The 21473-nt window shown below is 37.7% G+C and overlaps 1 protein-coding gene across 5 annotated transcripts in view; it reads right to left on the bottom strand.

Annotated features, from left to right (window-relative positions):
- Nucleotides 1-21473, bottom strand: part of Cfap54 (cilia and flagella associated 54) — a 308158-nt gene that overhangs the window by 178777 nt on the left and 107908 nt on the right. For all 5 annotated transcript variants that reach the window (XM_013518543.1, XM_013518547.1, XM_013518536.1 and 2 more), the window contains exons 29-36: nt 20504-20593; nt 19732-19858; nt 12580-12691; nt 12130-12230; nt 8796-9026; nt 6534-6676; nt 4387-4544; nt 2800-3027 (exon numbers count right to left, since the gene is read on the bottom strand). In XM_013518543.1, coding sequence (XP_013373997.1) covers nt 2800-3027; nt 4387-4544; nt 6534-6676; nt 8796-9026; nt 12130-12230; nt 12580-12691; nt 19732-19858; nt 20504-20593 — 1190 coding nt within the window. The remainder of the gene's footprint in view (nt 1-2799; nt 3028-4386; nt 4545-6533; nt 6677-8795; nt 9027-12129; nt 12231-12579; nt 12692-19731; nt 19859-20503; nt 20594-21473) is intronic.

Raw genomic sequence — 21473 nt, 5'->3', positions numbered from 1 at the left:
CAGTTTCGAAAAAGTTGATGTAAGACATTTTATTGCTTCCATGTATGTTTGCTAGAATTCCCCAGGGAAATATTCTGGGTTTCGAATTTTCTTTATGTGAAGGTTCCTATGAATTCATTTTCTTTAGTACACTTCAGGTAAGTCATTTTCTAGTTCTTCTTGCATCAGATTTGTTAAGGTGTGCTTTCCAATAAGTGTGCCCATTTCTTCTAAGTTATCAAAGTTGTTAGAAAAATTGATCACAGCATTCCCTTATTTTTCTTTACTATCTATAGGATCTGTAGCTATATTTCCTTTTCATTACTAACATCAGTAACTTGTTGTGTTTTGTTGTTTTGTTTTTGTTTTTTGAAGAGCATTTTTTTTTCTTGTTTTTCATTTTGCTTTTGTTTGGAGGGCATTTGTTTTGTTTTGTTTGTTGTTTTCTTTTTGAGACAGGGTCTCACTCTGTAAGGCAGGCTCACCTCAAAGTTGCAGCAAAACTCCACCCTTGGCCTCCTGAGCGCTGGGATTACAGGCCTGGGCCACCACACCCAGCAATATCAGAATTTGTGCCTTTTTGTTTTTGTTTTTCATCATGATTCTTAGCAGTATTCCAGTTTTAATAATCCTTTCTAAAGTTGGAATTTTTGACCTTATTAATTTTTTCCTTTAGGCTTTTTCTTGTTTTGCTTTGTATCTAACTGGTTTCTGCTCTCGCCATTTTGCTCCTTATACTCTTTCTTCTTTGCACTTACACAGAAGTTAATTTCTTCTTCTTTTCCTAGCTCTATAAGTAGACACTGTCTTTTCTATTAAGCATTTAAAGCTGTACTTTTTCTCCTCTGCATAATTTTATTCGAATTCCACAAACACTGAGATTCTACCATTAGCTTTAAATATCTTCTAAACCCTTTTTGTTTTGTTCTTTAACTTACAGGTTATTTAAAACCACACTGATATTTGGAGATTGTTCTCCACACGTTGTGGTAATCTGTTTAATGTAGTTCTGTCGTCACTAGGAACACACTCTTCTACGTTTCATTACACCTTGTGTTTTGGCCTTGTCTGGGACCCTCTCTGGGGACACACAGGTGCACTTGTGCTCCGTGACTGTCCTCCTGCCTGTGCCACACTCCAGTCCTCACACTGCCCAGAGTCACTGCCAGACACCGTGGGTGATGGGCTGCAGCCACAGGTCTCAGGGTCACTTGCTCTTCCGACTGACCAGCTACGAAGTCAGGGGACTCATAACACAGCCAGAGCGGTAACTCCCTAGAAAGACCTCAGAACTCACTGGAAGCCTATGCTGTGCACTGTGATCACAGCTTTGTGATAAAAGACATGACTCGGGAACAGCCACAGGAAGAGGTCTCCAGGGTGAGGCCTGAAAGAGTCCCGGACAGTTTCCCTGCCCTTTCCCTGTGGAGCCAGGACAGAGCGCCCTGTTGATGGGTCAGTGCGCTCAACAGCCAGGAAGCAGCTCAAGTTTGCTTGTCCACAGTATATTTTAAATTTCTGTTTTGTTGGGGAGCTTCCAGATAGCGGAACATAAGCAGAGGTCCTGGAGAGCTGGGAGGGACAAAGACACTCAACTCCCCTTCCCAGGTGCCTTGCCCTTCTGCAGCTCTGCATCTGAATGGCCATCGTGTTTGGCTGGAGACCTCCCTGGCACTGTAAAACCACACTTGTGGACAAAATCCTAACAGAGACTACAGTGTAGAAAGTACAGGTTGATGACATTAAGATAAAAGTTTAGAGGCCACTTAGTAAAGCTGAACGTATTTCATGTGAACTATTTTCCATAATGGCTGCTTTAATTTACAGGTCCACCAGCAGTGCGTAAGATCTGCCCCTCCTCTCACCCTTGCCAGCATGCGTTACATTCCGTCTTTTTGATGATACCTATTCTAGCTGAACCGAGGTGCTGTCGCAACACGGTTTGGATTTGCATTTACTGAAGTCTTCATCACTGGTGAGCAGTGACATCGGGCATTTTCCTATACCTTTCAGCCATCTGTGTGTTTTCTTTTGAATAATGTCTCATTAGGGTAATAGTGTCCCTTTTGAATAAGGTCTCCCTTTTAAGCAGGTAAGGTTTTTTGATTATGTGTTCCTTGAGTTATTTAATTTACCCTGTCTTTCTCTTGTGCTGTTGTTGTCCTATATTTTCACGTAGAAATATAAACTTCATGGTTCAATGTGTTATGTGTTTGGGGTATTTTTTGGTGTTTAGGATATTTTATATCGGTATTCTTTCTATTCTATTTCTGTGCTTTACAAAACAGAGTGGTAGATTTTAAATGCTTGCAAATTCTAGCAGAGCTAGAGTAATAGCACAGAGATAGATAAAAGAACAGACTGACCAGTAATCTGTAATATCTCTCTTGGAATCTGCCAAAGAGTATTTCTTTATCTGTCAAAAAGATTGCTATGTAGATTAAATGCACTAAGTGTACTTTATATAGGAGTTGAGCTCAAGACATTTTACTTTCCTTTCTCTTTAACAAATGCAATGATCAAGCTAAAATATTTTTAGTATCTTAAGATGTTTAGCATTTATGCAAGTTGTGTATTGTGAACAAAATAAGAATGGCAAACAAATATTCCGAATGGGAGCACAAGAAAATTACCAATTTCTCCTTTTTTCCAAGCTACATGGAAAAGATATTCTTAAAATACTTTTTTTGAGGGGTACCAGGAATCAAACTCAGAACCTCGCGCTTTCCAGGCAGGTGCAGTGCCACTGACCTATATGCCCAGCCCAGAAGTGACAGTCTTAATTGAATACAATAGAAGTAATTACCAAAATATCCTTACCCGAATAGAATCGGTATTTTGCAGTTGTACTAACATGTCAATAAGTAATTCTGCTCCCATATAGAATGGTAAGACAGAAGTACAGAGGAAGCCATCCTGGTTCACAGGAAATGTCTTATACAAATCCACTGTCTGATTAAGAAGTATCTGCAGCTCCTGAGTAAAGTTCCAGAGGGCCCGACAGCAGTTCTGAAGCAGAGTCCAATAGCCCCCTCGATGTGCAAGAACCTGTGACACAACACACAGAAGGCCCCAAAGTTCCCAAAGTTATACATCTCTGAAAAGCTTCAGCTTTCTGCAAATCGTATATGTCGGTAATAAAAACAACACCATCCATTATGTGCCATTTGTATGTGCTACATTTATGTGTGGTAAGATATTAACTTGCATTATCCCATTTCATTCTAACAGTAACTCCCAGGATGCAGTTGTGCGTTACCACACTACTCAGAGAGGGAGTAGAGGCATGTGCTAACCTGCCTGTGACCATCAGTCTACTAAGTGGCAAAGCAGGGCTTGTGTGCCAGTGATCTGAGCAGGGACCTGAATGCTGAATTGAATGAGTCATGAGAGGTGGGTGACGGAGGTGCTGGGAATAGGGAGCACTTGCGGCTTACAGACCAGCAAGCACAAAGCAGAGCAGGCAAACTGAAGGCTGAGGAGGGCAGGAGTTCCATAATTTTAAGACAACAGAGGCAGAGCTGAGCTGAAGAACAGCAGGACTATGAAGAGCTCAATCCACAGGTGAACAGGGCTTAGCAGTTCCAGGCCCTGGGGGAAGAACTGGTGGGATGAGGACAGGATTCCGCATCCGTGGTCAAAGGGTCATGCTTTGTTTTTGAGTCACATTTTGTCAAATCACTTGATCTATTCTATGGGAGACATGGAAGTTTAAATGCGCTTTTTTTTTGTCTAGAAAGGATAGAGTTCTCCTCACCTCTTGAGAGGTTTGAAACGTATGCTCTTCCACATTTAATTATAACTACTGATTCCAGTTATGCATTTAACAATCCACCACATGGATTTCTAAACAATCCACTTGGATTTCTAAATCTAAGCTTTAGAAAGAAGAGAGAAAAGCCTTGGCATGCAAAGACTTAAGTGGTCGATAGAAGCAAGTGGCTGTGACAAGTGCAGAGCTTTCTATAGATCATTCTATATGGAATGATCTTAACCTGTGCTAGAATAGAGAAGGTGATGACACCTCCGGGGACATCAAGACCCCAGAGAGGAACCTTTGGCCTCACAAGAGAACCCTGCATCCTACGTGTGAAACAACAGCAGCAGAGGTGTATGTATAGTCACAGGGGCTTCATGGAGAGGCACAAAGCACGCCTAGGCTCTGAGTGGATGGATGGCAGATGACGGAAGGAGCACACTTCTCCCTGACAACTTGACTTCAGCCTCATGCAGGAGGCGAACCTCCAAAGTGGCTGAGACTAAATGAAACAAGATGAGATCAACAAGATGAGATCAACAAGATGAGATCAAAGTAAAATTATGCACACATAAGATACACCATACTTAACAGCCTGACTTATGGGCTGAGAGCTATGTCTACTACATGAGCAATTGAAAATACGTTACCATTGCTCTCCTGCAGTATAAAAAGATTTTCATAAAATGATCCAGTCCCAAATTTGGTGCTCGGTCCTTTAGAGAGTCACAGTCATGAGATTTTTGTGACTTGGACGTACTTTCTTCACTACTTTTGGATTTAGCAAACATAGAAAATTCTGAAGCTTCTGTAGTTAGAAAAAATAAGGTACAACATGATTGAAAACATAGATTTAAGTCCCTGAAAACACAATAGGTAAAAAGCATCAAATAAGTAAACGAGATAACCAATGTGACATAAACTTGGAAAAAGGACAGATGCACAATGAACTGGGGAGAAATTTCTAGAAAAAGGAGCCTGCTAGACCTTAGAGGATGGACATGATGGGGCCATTGAAAACTGTGGGGAGCATCACAGACATAAGGGGAGGCAAAAGGAAAAGGCAAAAGAGGAGCAATGAACGTGTTTGGGGAGGAACAGCAACAGGATCTCATGGGTCCTAGCTGCCCCTCCAGCAGACCTTTCCTGGGACACAGAAGCAGCACGTGGACAGCCTCCAGAGGTGGGCAGTGCAGCCACCAGCCACTCACTGGCCTGTGGTGTGGCGTTGAACAGGAGCATTTCCCTGCCATCAGCCCTCTCTTCTGACTCGGTATTAAACAACATCTCAAAGGCAGAAGAGTCTACTTCCAGTTTCATGGTGGGTCATAAGCCAAGAGCCCACTTAGGAAAAAAAAAAAACTGAGGAAGGCACATACTATAATCTATATTTTAAAAATTAGCATCTGTATCAGTGAAATGTACTTTCAAATACCTCAATATACACAGTATGGTATGCAGGAACCAGTTAAAACTGATCTATACCTCGGGAGAAATCAGAAATCATGCTAAGCATTCAACAGGAATTGGCACTACCTGGGCAGTTAACAAGCATACCAAGACCCTGACCAGCCATATGCTGAATAGTGCATAAATGATATTATTTTAAAAATCTATATATGTGGGTTTGTATTAGCTGAAAGGTATTAGAAATAAAATTTTATTTGTGAAATGAGCAGCACCTAAGAGAGGTTACTCCTGGTCAGGAATAGTGTCAAGGCTCTAATGTCTTTCCGGAAGGAGTTATAACATCAGTGAACTTGGCAGATGACAGTCACCGGTGTGGCACCCAGATGGAGCGGTCTGTTCTCTCTCCTGTCTCCACCTCTCTGAGCTCGCCACCCCCCGACACCAGAACGGATAACAACGCTTCTTGGTGCGCTCAGCAGACTGTCATCGTATTCATCTGCAGTGAGCTTCTATGGAAAGCGCTCGCTGGAGATCCCAGGAAAGAGTGGGCTACCCTGACCACCACATCAGCTGTTATGCCTGCTTTTGTGCCTGCTTGTATTGGTATGTTCGATGAAATCTGTGTAGAGAATTACTTCCACTAAACTATTACACCTGGTAGCAAGTCTTGACCAACCTTGAAACTACTGGAGGCTACCGATATTTAACAGAAAAGCACTGCATTTGCTGAACAGCAGAATTGGTTTAGGTTGAAACAGAAAATGGGTAATTCCAAATATATGATACCCTAAATTATAGACTTACTATCAAAGGTAAAATTTTCCTATAAAACATCAAAACTCAAAAACTCCATTAAATTACTGGGTTTTCAGAAAACAACATGTGTATCTTCATGAGTCTTAGGTTGTGTGTGTGTATGTGTTTGCGTATCCGTTTGTGTGTGTCTTAGTTACTTTCTTGTCACTAGGACAAAATGTCCGACACCCACAACTTAGAGGAGGAGAGGTTTATTTGCCTCACATTTTAAGTCCATGGCTGGCTGGCTCCAAAGCAGGAAAGGCGTGGTGGAAAGGTCTGGCGGAGGAGAGCTGCTCATCTCATGGGGAACAGGAAACGGAGAAAAAGGACACTTTGGGGAAGGAGATACACTCTTCTGGTCACTTCCCCAGCCAACTCTTTTAACCAGCCTCACCTCCTACCAGCACATTCTGCTCTGAACACATCAGTGGATTAATCTAATCCTCACAATCCAATCACTTCCCCATACCCTCACCTCTGAGCACATGAGCCTTTTGGGGGACATTCTAAATCCAAAATATAACAACATATGTACATGTGAATAAAAGTCTGGAGGTAATTTGATAGTAAATCAGCACACTTATTTTACCTGATGGTAAGTTGGCTTTTCTTTTCTTAGCTGTAAGGAGGAAATCAAGCATTGATTTATAATTTTCTACAGTCATTTTTCCTGTTGGTAATACTGTTCCTGAATTATAGAGTGAGAATAAACTAGGATCACATGATCGGAAACTGCAAAAAAATCACATTAAAAAAAAACAATATAAGCAAAATTGAATTAAATCTGTCAAATACATTCTATTTTTTATTTTAAAAACATCTGTCACTGAACACTCTCAGATTTTAGGTCATAAAGTATTTTGGCACTTAATCAAAGCAAAACACTTTCCCATTAACTTTTCAAATTATACAATGTAACCTGGCTCTTAGGAATTTTAACATCAATATCTATTTCCCTGAAAGTGCCCTTGAAAATGGGAATGAGAGATCTATACTCACTCGTTGCACTCTGAGGCAATCATCTGTGTAAATTCAAAATCACCTGATTTAAAAACAACTCAATAAAGATGCCTACTGTGTAATGTGTCCACAATCACCTTTACTTCTTTTTTAACACCTAAGCAGCAAACAATCCTCCACCAAAAGTTGATTCATTAATCAATAAATTACTGAATCTCTATTAACAATTTTAAGGAAATTAAATTAAATTTAACAGAAAGTTTCATGTACTGACACAAATTTTACATTGTCTTGTGCTATCAAGGAATTGTGGGTAATGGATGACACATAACTGGACACTCAAGAGAGACTTCTCAGTGTCCAGAAAACACTGCAGAAGCCTCATGTCGCAGCCCCATGCATGGTCACTTTGCAAAGCTAACTAGTTCTATGACTTTAACCACAGTTCTGAAGAAACAGAAATTATAACCAAGTTCATTGTAGACTTCAATCTGTATTTTCCTCCACTGGATTAATGAAATAAATACCCTCATTTTAATTAAAAAAAAAAACTTTTAAGTTTATTGGTGCAATTTAGATAGACATAAGGACCACATTCATCACAGGGAATCTGTAACTATACATGATAGATCCTGGTTCCTCTTTTTTTTCCAATCCCCTCCCCTCCCTTCAACCCCTTTCCCTCCTCATTTACAAAGCTTTGTTTCCCTTTACCCTCTTCATTCATAGCACTGTCTCCAGTCTTTCATCCTTCAACCTACTTGACATGTTGCTCCCAAAGAAATCTGTTTCATACTCCTGCTCAGAAATGCTCAGTAATCTCCTTCTGTACATGAAATAAAGTTCAGCTTTAATAGAAACTAAAGATCCTCCATGGTATGATACTGACTTATTTTTCTAACTACTTCACTCCTTTTCATACGCCCTAGATTGTTTGGGGTTCTCATCCTATGTTTCCTAGCTGGGCTCTGATTTGTACTCTTCTAACTAGAAATGTCTCTTTCCCTATCTGCACATTTCTAAACCTTGCCTATCTAGCAAGACTCAGGCTGCTGGTCCATTCCCATGGAACCTTTCCTGTTAGATCCAGTCAGAGGAAAGCCTCTGTCTAGTAACAAAGGTGACTTTGAGTGTACTTGACCTTCTACCATTAATTATAGTTATTCATGAACATTTGTGACATACCGTACTACATATGTGACATACTCTACCAATCTGTGTGTGGGGTGTGTGTGTGTGTGTGTGTGTGTGTGTGTGTGTGTAAGAGAGATAGACAGACAGAGAATATCTTCTTGGCATATCCATCTCACCTAACTCAATACTCTGTATCTAATAGGTACTTGTATCTAATAAGTACCCTGTATCTAATAGGTGTTTCTTTCTAAATGAATGATTCTAAATCACCTTTTTAGTGGTAACATAGCATTCCGTATCATGTACTGATCTATTTTTATCTCCCAGAGTACTTAGCCAAAGACACTCAACGAGAGCTCGAAAATGTCTGTTGAATTAATGATGGAAAACCTACACATTACATGAGAAAATATGATCTCTATTTACAAGGGCTTCATATACACCTCTAAGTAAAACAGAGATTTGCCTAATTCCTACTAACATCTACAGTTATTACAGAATTACCCTTGCACTGAAAGCTACACCAACAAATATACTCAAGATACATGCAAATTGGCACATCACAAGCATGTATATCCAGCACTTGTTTAGGAAAGTTCTAAACCAAAAAACTAAGCAAAGCACCAATGACCAGTATAAAAATGTAGACACTGTGTAAACCTCATTAAATTGCCATGAACATTGGGCCTAAAATATACAAATATATACCCATATTCATGAGATTTTACAAGTATGATTTATCAGTAATGTACTATACCTGACCATCACATGTGAAGTGCCGCACTTCATCTTCATTCGCTCCCCTAGCCTTTGCAAAAACAGGTGAAAGTGTGTAAGTGCCAGATACAAGTTCATCTGAGCTCTCCAGGGCAGCTCCTCAAGAAAGATTTGGTGAAACCTGCTTTTTCTAACATAATTTAGTATTAGAGGATTCAAGCGCTCCGTCAGGCATTGATACGCGAGTCTTCTAACATCGGGTCTCTTATGTCTGCCAAGAGAGAAAGTTTTGAAATTTCACAACAACTTGTAGACCCTGAATAAAAAAGAATGATTCCAATTTACACAAAATACATCAAGAAGGCACTTGACTGTCCTCACGCAAATGCTTCTGGCTTGTATATCATTTCCTCGGTGCTAAAAATGTGAAATAGGGTGGAAAAGAAGACACAACGGTAAGCACCAGGGACAAAGACACCACATATTGCCTTCAACTCTCTGATGTTTCAGCTCAACTCAGAGTTCTTCTTTTCCATAAGCACAGGGCCACTGGGACCAGACAAATGCATTACGATGCAGTGTTCACATTCATCAACCAACTTCAATATTAAAAGAGAAAATCATTTCTCTGTAGTGGTCCTTAAGGAAAAAACCAATGGAGCAAAATTTTGTCTAACACTGTTAGACTCTAGAGGAAATAAAACATCAGTCAAATATAGATGACATGATTGCAATACACTCCAGAAAAAAAATCAAATTTTACCTAATAGTTCAGTTTTTAAGTATAATGTTTATTTGATTTTTAAAAAGTCATTCTTATTGAAACTCAAGCAGTCCAACTATTTTTATAGTTAGATAGTTGTGCATGGGAGGCAACATCATTTCTTCAAAACACTGCACCAATCTGTTTTATACTGTGGATGATGTTCTGTCCCACTGCCTGGTCAACACCATTCTACCTCACTCATGTTGGAGAAGGGAGAGGGAAAGAAACAGAGCCCAGCAGGTAAACCAGGGTACCCGACACAGAGTCTGGATGAACAAAGAGGAGAAGAGAGGAAGGAAGAAAGGGAGGGAAAGAGGGGGAGGGGGGAAGCAGAGGGAGGGGAGGGTGTATTTTTACAACAGAGAAGCAAACATGAGGAAGAAAAAGAAGGAAGCTTCCTCTTTTGACATGTACTTTTTAAGTTATCATTCAATTCAAAATATTTTAGATTTTGTGGATGACTTCCTTTTATTTAGATGTTTCTGAGGCCTTAGTTGTTCTTTCGTTGTTTTTAATAATATGTTAATTTGTTTCTGAATAAACATGAATATTTATAATAAGTAACATGCAAAATAACATGGAAGTACTACTTTTTAATAAGTAGCATATATATAGTTTTGCTAAGTGACACAAACCATATATATATGCCAAGCAACAAAAGTGACAGTGACAAGAGAATAAACAACTTAATAAATAGTGTCATCTAAAGTGTATTAAGTAAGTAAAAAGAGGAACAATCAAAGAGATAACAGATGATGCAAACAAAAAGAAAGAAGTGGTCCTATTACTCTCAGTGTGGTAGCAATTAAATCAATTAAATCAATATTGCTAAGCAGGTAAAGAAGACATTAAATAATAAAGAAAAAAATACACATATATAATGTACAAGAATCATAAATGCGTATGTGATAGAGAACTTACTGCTTGCAACATGCATTTTAAAATACTTTTTTTCAGATACCTGTAGATTTCTGTGCAATTATAAGCAGTTGACCTGCTATACCCAGTCAGTCTGTTGCTCTTTTGTTTAAGGCAGGGTTGCCCAGGCTGGACTCAAACTTGCCATCCTCCTGCCTCAGGCTCCCAGTGTGCTGGGACTATAGGCAGGCACCATCATGCTCGGCTCTCTTTGTCTACTTCTGAGTTAATATCATACCATCATTATTACTTTGGCTTTAAATTAAATCTTGTTGTCCAGTACAAAAAGTCTCTCTAGCATTCTTTTTCCCCCATGCATGTCTTAGATAATTTTCTACAAAATAATTTAGAATAGCTCATCAGGTTATACAAAAAATTCTATTGTGATTTTGTTAAAGATAGAATTGAATATGTATAGTGGTTTAAAGAGTTTTGTTTTTTACAACATTGAGTCCCTGGTTCAACATCTATCAGTAGATAAACTACAGTCTTAGTTCAAATAATGTCTTGTAATACAGTTCCATGATTTTCTCGCTAACAGTGTTATGCATCCTTTGTTAGTTACACTGAAGACTTTGCAATTGATGTACATGGGTCTAGTTTGTTTATCAGGAAACAAATTAACATATCATTAAAAACAATGAGACAACAGCCATTTACAAAAATAAAAATTAAACATTTTGCCACAGTAAGTTTTATGATCGAAAACATTCAGACGTACCATAAAGATACACAGTTTGGAGGCTTCCCAATAAATAAAAAATACAATGACTATATAATCCAGTAATCTCACTACTTGATATCTATCCAAAAGAAATGAAATGGTTACATCAAAGAGATCCTGTACAGTCATGTTTACTGCAGCTCTATTCACATTATCTACAATATAGAATCAAAAGACATCACCAATGGTGGATGAATAGATAAAGAAAACAGTATATATACACAATGGAATATTATTCAGTCATGAAATAAAAGTGCAATCTTGTCATTTGGAGCAACATGGATGGGAATGAAGGAAATCGTGTTAATTGAGAGAAGATAGGCACCGAAAGACAAAAGCCACCTGTTCTTACTCATTTGTGAAAGGTAACAGAAGGGAATCTCAGAGGAGAGTAGAATACAGATCACTAAAGGCCAGCATAGGTATGAGGGAGAAGGCTTGGCAACAGATACCCAAATACAGGTAAGTAGGAGGAATCTAAGTGCTCTACAGCACAGTAAGGTAACAACAGCCTACAAATGCTTTATGTTTCAGAGTAACTAAAGACTCTCAACACATAGAAATGATAAACGTTTGAGACGGTGGAAATGCTAGTTGCCCTGATTTGGTCATTGCACATTGTACATGTGTGCTGAATTCATACACTGTATCCCATTAGTACATACACATATTATGTATCCATTAAAAATTGTTAAAGAACATTAGATCTTATGATAATTAAAAATAATTTATAACTTGGTCTCCTGACCACCCCATCTGAACTACTGCCTCCACCAATTAAGCTGAAGCCAATGACTCTACAACATATCATTTGTATGTCTGCTTGGGGACTGTGCTCTCTCATTCACATGCAAACTCATGAAAGACAGTGGTTTTATCTGTCTGGTTCACCCGTGATTCCTTACTATCAAAAATACATAGTAACCTTCAAGTACACTTCTACTGAATTAATTCATTAGTTAATACCTTTCAGATTCTGTCAATTCAAGAATGGATGGGTTTCTGGCATAAAAATCTTTTAGAGTGTCCTTTCTTTTATTTCTTCTCCTTGATACCACTTCTGTACTCTTAATAGTGGAAATAACAAAAAATGTTAAAAATTAACTTTAAATTTTGAACACAAAATTATAACTTACTCCTATTCTAATGCTTATTTCTTGACACTGAACAAAGTGGTTTCTTTACACCCTGCAATTAAAATGACTATCAAAATTAACAGAAGTACCCCTACAAAGGAATGTGATTATAAAAAACCCATATAACTTAAGAATTTATAATGTATTATAGAGTTATAAAATTGTATTTGTTGATATTTTTCATATTGCAGTAAATTAAAATATAGGCAATCATCTCTAAATACATGATCTCTTCAATTCACTTCATTAATTTAAAATTCAAACTTTAGCGGAAACTCACTGTTGCAAAGTCTACTGCTGCAACTCTGAACTTCAAAGGTGTGCAGGTCTTTGCACTAAGGACCCCATTCTTAATTTTCATTTTTTTAACTCCAAGTAGGGACTCCTTCCTCCTTTAAAAAAGAAGATAAATTTGATCAGAAAGATTTCCCAACACTTGCAAAACCATCCCAAGTTAATAAATGTTCAACGAATGCTGTCATTGAATTTATGCAAGAAAGATAGCCAAAACTGCTTGTGTCCCATGCATAAATTGGACAGTGGTCCTCTCTTCATCAAGGAATTCCTGGCCTCTCAAAAGAACGAAGTGTAAATCACACTATAAAATGCAATTGGAGCAATGTATCTGTAGCGTATGGGAAAAGCGAGCAGGGGGTGAAGGCATGATGAAGGTGCAACAGAACTCCACTGAGAATAAAGTAATATGGACACTTCCCTTTACAAATGAGATGAAAACTACATCAGAGTGACCCTATACAATCTTTCTTACTCCCAACAATCTCATTGTTGTTAGTTCCGTACTGTGCAAGGTCCCAGCCACTATCGCCTTCTGAGTGCCAGTACAAAATAAGGGCCGGGGATATAGCTCAGCAGTATAAGTGCCTGCCTGGCAAGCGCAAGGTCCTGAGTTCAAACCCCGGTACCAATAAAAAAAAAAAAAAAGAATTAACTAACCAATTTACTAGGGGCTGGGGATTTAGCTCAGCGGCACAGCGCCTGCCCAGCAAGCACAAGGTCATCAGTTTGATCCCCGGTACCGGACAAAAACAAACAAAAAAGAAAGTAAGCATGGTAGGCATAGGCGCCTGTTAAGCCTTCTCCCTTCCCTCAGTCATCTGCAGGAGTTCTTAACCTTATTTTCTTAATTATAAACTCCAGTGGATTCATCCTTTCCAAATACCATAGTCTCTCACTGTCCTAGTGACATTACTGTGGATTTTTCCTGGCATTTGTATGTTTTCTGGAATTTACATTCCTTTTAGTATTTTATATGTACAGCAAAATCTTGCTATAACATAGCAGATGGGATCCAAAAACTTAAATGTAGAGGCACAAAAGTGCATGGTGAATTCAGCAAACTAAAGTCAAAATGGATCAAAGATCTAAATATAAAACAGAAACACTAACTCTACTGGAAGAGAAAGTAGGTAGAAATCTTAAAGACACAGAGGTAGGCAGAGAGTTCATGAACAAAAACCAAACTGCATGGGAAATATTTCAAAGAACCAACAACTGGGATCTCTTCTTATTGAAAAGTTTTTGCACATCAAAAGAAATCACCAACAGGGTAAAAAGAAAACTCACAAATTGGGAAAAAAATTTTATCTAACTGCCCCTCAGACAAAGGACTTCAATCTAGAACATATAAAGAATTTTTAAAAATCCAGTGCCCCAAATTCAAAGGCCCAATTCAAAAATGGGCATCTGAGGTGATTACACACTTCCCACATGAAGAAATACAAATGGCAAATAAATATTGAAAAACTGTTCAACATCATTAGTCATTCGAGAAATGCAAATTAAAACAACACTGAGATTCCATCTCACCCTAGAAAAAAGGCCATCATCAAGAAGTCAACTAATAACAAATGGTGGAGGGCTGGTGGGGAAAAAGGAACCCTTCTCCACTGCAAGTGTTGAGTGTAGAATGAAACAACCGCTGTGGAAATCAGTGTGGAGATTACTCACAATACTAGGATTAATGGTCCCATTTAACCCAGCTATTCCCCTTCTGGGTATTATTCCAGAAAAACTAAAATCATACCACAAAAATATATGTGCACCCATGTTTATAGCAGTACAATTTGTCATAACTAAATCTTGGAAACCCAAATGCCCATTAACTGAGGAGTGGATAAAAAAAAATGTGGTATTTTTATACAGTGAAGTATTACTCAGCTATAAAAAAAATAAACTTGAGGCTTTTATAGGTAAATGGATGCAACTACAGACCACACTCATAAGTGAAATAAATTAGACCCGCATGTGTAAACATCATATTGTCTCCCTAGTGAAGAAACTGAAAGAGTAAATAAAACCCAAAAAATACAATAGACATTGTGAAAGGGAAAGAAATTGCTCAAAGGGAAGGAACAACTGGGATGAGGGAAAAGAGAAAAGAAAGAAAAAGAAAGAAAGAAAGAAAGAAAGAAAGAGAGAGAGAGAGAGAGAGAGAGAGAGAGAGAGAAAGAGGGAAAATATGTACATATATACAAGAATAGCTGGGATAATTCTACTGCCGATGTCTATTGGCTTATTGAAAGGAACAGTTAATGCTTAAATTTTTTTTTCTTGACCAATTTTGCATGATTATATCTGGTAATCTGAACAACTAATTTGAAGACAACAATATGCAACATAACAACCCTTGTTGAATTCCTATCATATTGCTTAATGAAGCTCTGTACCATTTCTAATGTTTTTTATTACTTTTTATTCTCTTCATTGTTTGATCAATCTTGCATTCCTCCATCTGGTAATCTGAGCAACTTCACTGAAGATAACTGTATGTAATATAACAACCACTGTTAATTCTTATCATCTTGTTTTGAAATCTTGTATCATTTTTATTGTTTTGTGTTGTTTTATTTTTGTCTTTGTTGTTATTTTGGTATTTTTTCTCTTTGAAATTGAAATAAAAATGCATGGTTAATGAAAGGACTGGGTGGGTCTGGATAGCTAGCTCCAGGGTTTGGAATATGCTGTAATCCAAGCTGGTCTTGGTCCCCTTGGCAGTTGGCCTCTTCAACTTTTATGAAGATGATTATGGATTCTGGGGTTGGCAAGGACACTAGGCCAAGTTGCGGTGATGCTGAGACACTCTCCAGTTAGCTGACATTCATTTTGGCAAATGCCTTGTGTGGCGAACCTAGTAAGCCTGAACCAGTGACTGCTGGGGATTTAGGCAACTTGCACCCTGTGGCTGGTTCCCTGTCATTTTCCAACCAAGTTAGTCTCTCCCTTATGTCCTCCCTCTCCCGTACCACTCAGTGTTTGACAGTCGCTATGGTATTGCAGAAAGAGGGAAGGGGAGAAAGTTTAAGATGTACACACTCGGTTACCATCTACCAACAGTCTCAGCATTCCCTCCGTGGGCTCAGAGCCTTTATCCCTTGAGAACATCAAATTCCTTCTCTTCTTCACCTCTTCACAGCTCTAGGAAGCTTGGCTTATGGCTCTTTGTATTGTTTATGGCGTGTTTTGATAATTAATATTTTTAAACTTTTATGTAGTCAGTATTAATGACCTTTTATTTCATGGCTTTTCATCACTTTAGTTATATTAATGCCTGTTTCTGCAATTAGTCCCATGTCTCTCTGCCCGTTATTTCACAAGTATGACCCCATTATATTTTATCTGATGGTATAAATCCCTCTTTCTTGTTCTTTGTGTTTTTCAAATAATTTACCTCATTCTAACCCATTCTATAATCTGATTGGAATTTAGACTAGCAGACTAATTTGAAGAGAAAATAAATCTATATTCTTTCTGTCTGCCCATCAAGTACTGTGCTGTGTCTTCATTTATTCAAGTCTTTTTTGCCTCCTAGTCCAGATTTTTGTCTTCTTCGTATTACTCTAAGTCCCTTCACAATTCCTGATATACTTAATCATGCATTCCACAGAAATGGGATCAGCTTTCCGTTATATTCTCTAGTAGGTGTGGAAAAACAACTGGTTTTTCATCTATCTATCCTACAAACTTCCATTATTAGCTGTAATGGTCTTCGGTTAAATATTTTTAACTTTAAAATAACTGTTTGCAAATGTCCCCATTTTCAGTACTTCACCATGGAACTGATTTGACTAATAATTTTGAAACCCTGTGACGTGATAATTATGAAAGGTCTAATTCTCACTTCGGGGTTTTTTTTTTGTTTTTTTTTTTTTGGTACCGGGAATCGAACTCATGACCTCAGGCTTGCCAGGCAAGCGCTTATGCCACTGAGCTACATCCCCAGGCCATGTTACTTTTCTTAATGCACCAGCAAGAGCCCTTAGAGTGGGGTTAAGTGACAGAAGGAATAGCAAGTTTCCTGGTCACAGCACTTATTTTAACCCTAATTTTTCAGGAACGATGGCTGAATTTCATCACAACTGACCTTTTTGTATTTCCTAAAGCCTCCTTTGACTATCGTACTAATTATGTTTTCAGATTTCCTGCTCTATTTGCACTGAGAATAAAATCATAGCTGAACTCATATGCTAGTATTTTATTCTAAACTTTCATATCTACATACTGCTAAGCAAGACTGATCCATTATTTTCTACTTTTTTATTAATTTTTATATGGTTTTCTTATCAGAGCCCACTGTGCTCATTTTAATAGGAAACTTCATACCTATGTTTTAAAATACCTTTATATCTTAAAAATTTATTCCCTAAAAATGAGTTACCCTAAAAATTGTTGAGCTATTCAAATTTTTACTGCTTCACTTGATTACAAATTTTTGGCTTTCACGTTCAACTAGATTTTTAAGTTTATTAACATGAAATTTTATATAGTTTTTCTTAATATTTGTTCAGCTTTTTCCAAATTTGTGATTACTTTCTCATTGGATTATTTGTTTATCTCATTTGCTTATTATGCTGTCAAGAAATATACCTAATTTATCAATATTCTTAAAGAACCAGTTCTACTAGTTATCAATTAGGCTGTCTTTAATTTGTAATTGATTAATTTCAACTTTTATTTTTCTCTTCTTGATTTTAACTTTATTTCTCTAATTTCTTGACATTAACAAAAGTTATTCTGGCTTTATATTTTTTGTTTTATAGCAGAAACTTCTAAAGCTGAGAATTTACCTCTAACTGCTTCTTTGGGAACACTGGACATGTATGATTTCTCATCATAGTTTACTTCAAGGATGCTTTATACAATATTTAGTCTCCACTGGCTAACTATATTCAACTAATCTTAAATTTCATACCTCTTCTATGTCCTTTCTATTTTAGAATTTTAAGTGGAAATTTAAACTCTTTCAGTATTACTATGTCACTTTCAGGCAGGCACTTGTGCCGCTGAGCTATATCCCTGGCCCTACTATGTCTCTTTCAAATTAACCTTCTTTGCAGCAATTATTTGCATATACAGTACTTTGACTTTTTGTTAAGTAGAACATGAAAGTTCATGAAATATCTCCATTGTGATTTATACACATTATTATTAAATGTATCCACTTTAAATATGAAAAGGAGGTATTAAAAATAACTAAGGGAGAAGGTTATTCTGTAAATATTAGCAGGACAACTGACAAACTAGGAAAAAACTAAAGTTTAACTCAAGTTCCAATACCTAAATCAATCCCATAGGTATTAAAACATTAAGTGCAAATTATAAAACCATAAACTGGAAGAAGACAGATATATATTTTTCTGGTGCAATATAAAAATATCTTTATGCATTTTTTAAATATTTTTATATTTTTAGACTTATGTCCTGTCATGAAAGAAAGGCCCACACTTCTCAGTTGTCAGAGGATAGGGCAGGTTCACTTGGCATGTCTCATAACTGGGATGGTACCACAGCAGACACATGAACATAAGCAGAAAATAGACGTCAGTACCAAAGTGGAAATCACAGCGCTGCACTAGCACATCCCAAAGCTTCTGCTCGGCCCTGATAATTGAAATTATCGTCTTTGCTTTGATCTAGTTATACTGCTCAGTCTCCAACCTCAGGTCTTTTATTATTATTTATTACTAGCCCCTGTTCAATGCTTCTCAGCCACCAAGTCTGTTTCCCCTTTCACAATATCGATTATTCTTAGCTTCAACGTCCATCGCCACCTCTCCAAATTTCCCTGCACATGAAAACTTTTCTAATCTTCTTTGTTATCAAAAATATTACTTGAGATGTCTAAACATTTCATCTTGGCTTTATTTTTTAACTGAATGGAACTCTTTTTTTTTTTTTTTTTTTTTTTTTTTTTTTTTTTTGGTTTTTTTCTCCGATACCAGGAACTGAACCCATGACCTTGCGCTTGCCAGGCAGGCGCTTTTGCCGCTGAGCTAAATCCCCAGCCCCCTGAATGGAACTCTTAATTCTGGCCAATCCTCTTACTGCTATGGTCTGCTTCATTTAATAGAAGCAGTTTCCTCCTCTATATTTTGAAAATATGAAGCCCATATATTCAAAGCTTTTCCACTAATACAGTACCTATTTTAGGAAGAATATATTTTTGTGAATTTTTAAAGGAATGCTTCTGTTTTGCTGCCATTTTTAAAAATAGATCTTGAGCCAGGTGTGGTGGCACACACCTGTAACCTCAGCACTCGGGAGGCTGAGGCAGAAAGAATGCCGTGAATTTGAGGATTGCCTGGGCTACATAGTGCATTCAAGGCCTGCCTGAACTACATAATGAGACGCTATCTCAAAAAAAACCAAAAGGGCTGGGGATTTAGCTCAGCAGCAAAGCGCTTGCCTGGCAAGCGCAAGGTCATGAGTTTGATTCCTGGTACCGGAAAAAAAAGCCAAAAAGTAAAAATTAAATTAAATTAAATTTAAAAAAAAAAAACAGCTTTTATGTTACTGATGTTTACTTTTGTTAAAACAAGCTGGAGAAACTTATGTCCAGTCCTGAAAGAAAAGCCCACTTCTCAGCTGTCAGAAGATAAGATGGATTCATTTGGCATCTCTCATAACTGGCATGGCACAACAGCAGTTTGTTTGTTGTTGTTTTGGGGTTTTTTTTTTTTTGGAAGCAAAGAGAATCATTTTGACTTAGAGAATGACAGTGACAGCTTTCAGCCTTCTGTGTCTAAATGAGGCACTTCTGATTCACACACAAAATGAAACCGCCAAGGAATGGCTCTACTTATTACGATAGAAGAATTAGAAGCACATGAAAAAGACCCACACTGGATCTCTAACCCTTGTGTGAGATTCAGCAGATCGTCTGGGGAGACACTCTTAATCCTCCTGACTTCACCTACTTCCTCCTGAAAATCTGAACATGTTTGACTCTCATTTCTCAGTGCTGTCATATAGGTGTTTTTACCTCTTGTTACTTATTCACCCACAGAGACATAATTCTTCACAGTTTCCCAAGTGCTTGCCCTGTATGCTCTTTTCATTCACTTTGTGTACCTTAAGGTGAGAGCATCGCTCAGTTTTTTAAAGTTGCTGATGTGTATGAAACCCATCCATGTACCTTTTCATGAAGTCCTGGACAGGTGCTGTTATCTCCAACACAAGGTGAAATTTCTCGTCATTTATACATTTAAGCATAATGTGTGTAAAGAATTCCAGGAACCTGGGTCTTTGCTTAAACTTCATCACTGTAACAACACAGAAGTTCATACACAGCTGCACTCAGTTACTGAAGTTGCTGGAAGGTTACTAGTGCTAATAGTCATTGTGATCCAACAGCCGAGTTCATGAACCTACCTCTTAGATTTCTCACTTCTAAAAAATACAGAAGTAAATGTAGTGTGCACTATTGTGGTTTTCTAAAATTAACAAATCCTTTGCGGTCTGCATTTCACTTATTTTTTCAAAGTTGTCAGTGTTGAGGAAGATTTGATTAAAGTTATTGCTAACATGTGACAACTGGGGCAAATATCAATAATTGCCTAGTTGTCCTAATTCTTACTACGAAACACTTTGAAGCAAGCAATGAGGTCGTTATCTCTTCCTAAGTGAAATTATCACTGGTGCAGTTTTTCAATTCGTTCATTTTTGCAAGCTTCCTAATAACACTGTTCACTACCACAATAAACCACCATGAAGGTTCTGTCTGTCCAGAGTTCAAATCAGCTGCCTCTTTCATTACCTAGAAATCAAGGCTCTGCATTCATCGGAGTGGGTTAAGAACCCAAAGCACTCTGTCTATGACAGCTGAAATCTTTCCACAACACAAACAAAACCCAGCCACCGTCAGTGGTAAACCACTTGAACAGCCTATGCAGAAGGAGGTCACCTACCTTCTTTCACAGCACCTTTCACTGACCAGTTCAAAACCACAGAGTAAAGAAATATAGGGTCTTCTGTTCCGGTAAGTTCACATACAGTATCTAGGGTTTAAAAGATGAATACGTTCTAGATCTGTTTAACATGAACAACCAAAACTAAACATTCTTTGGAGCGGGTAACAGACAGGAAAATGTTCCGGTATTTGTTCTAAGTCATGTGCTTTAAAATATCCATTATGATATTATATTTTGGAGATAGAAACAATCTAATAACCTCAACTACATCCCTTTCCCTAAATGCTAAAGTGTGTATCACCCAAACCTGCCAATAAAGGGCGTAAAGTACAACAGAACCACTCCTCCAGACTGGCTGAGTTCAGTTTCTAACCCTGACACTTTGCAGGCTTGAGTCCTTGTGAAGTTACTTAGTATCTCTATGCATCCATTTAAAATGGGGATAAAAACAGTACCTTCTTTAGATGTTCGTTATATATGAGTCATATGATTTTTAATGTGCATGAGATACTTAAAACAGTGCCTGCCACACAGAAACCACTCTACAGAACTGTTATTATCGTTACTGAATTTACTGTTGAACTACTAATATTACATTATGCTTCTTAGTAAAATGTTTTCACCGACAGGATGAAATTGAATAATTTACATTTCTAGGACACTTAACATTTTTAAGGAATTATACTTTTATATGTAATAAGAAAATTACAGCTCTCCAAAACTAGGTTTACTAATTACGAGAATAATAGATCATTGGCTTCAGTTCACACATTCAGCTTGAAAAAAAAAAACCAAATTCAGCTTGAAATGGGCATGGAGAAAGCAAGGAGAACCAAGTCAGAGGCCGGGGATGTAGCTCAGCAGCATAAGCGCTTGCCTGGCAAGCCTGAGGTCATGAGTTTGATTCCCAGTACAAAAAGAAAAAAAGGACAGCCAAGTCAGGCAATGCTGAAACAGTATGACCACC

The sequence above is a fragment of the Chinchilla lanigera genome, unplaced genomic scaffold (genome assembly GCF_000276665.1).
Source record: "Chinchilla lanigera isolate Chin_1 unplaced genomic scaffold, ChiLan1.0 scaffold00004, whole genome shotgun sequence".
NCBI lineage: Eukaryota > Metazoa > Chordata > Mammalia > Rodentia > Chinchillidae > Chinchilla > Chinchilla lanigera.
The sequence above is the reverse complement of the archived record's forward strand: the minus strand, read 5'-3'. Positions and strand labels throughout refer to the sequence as shown.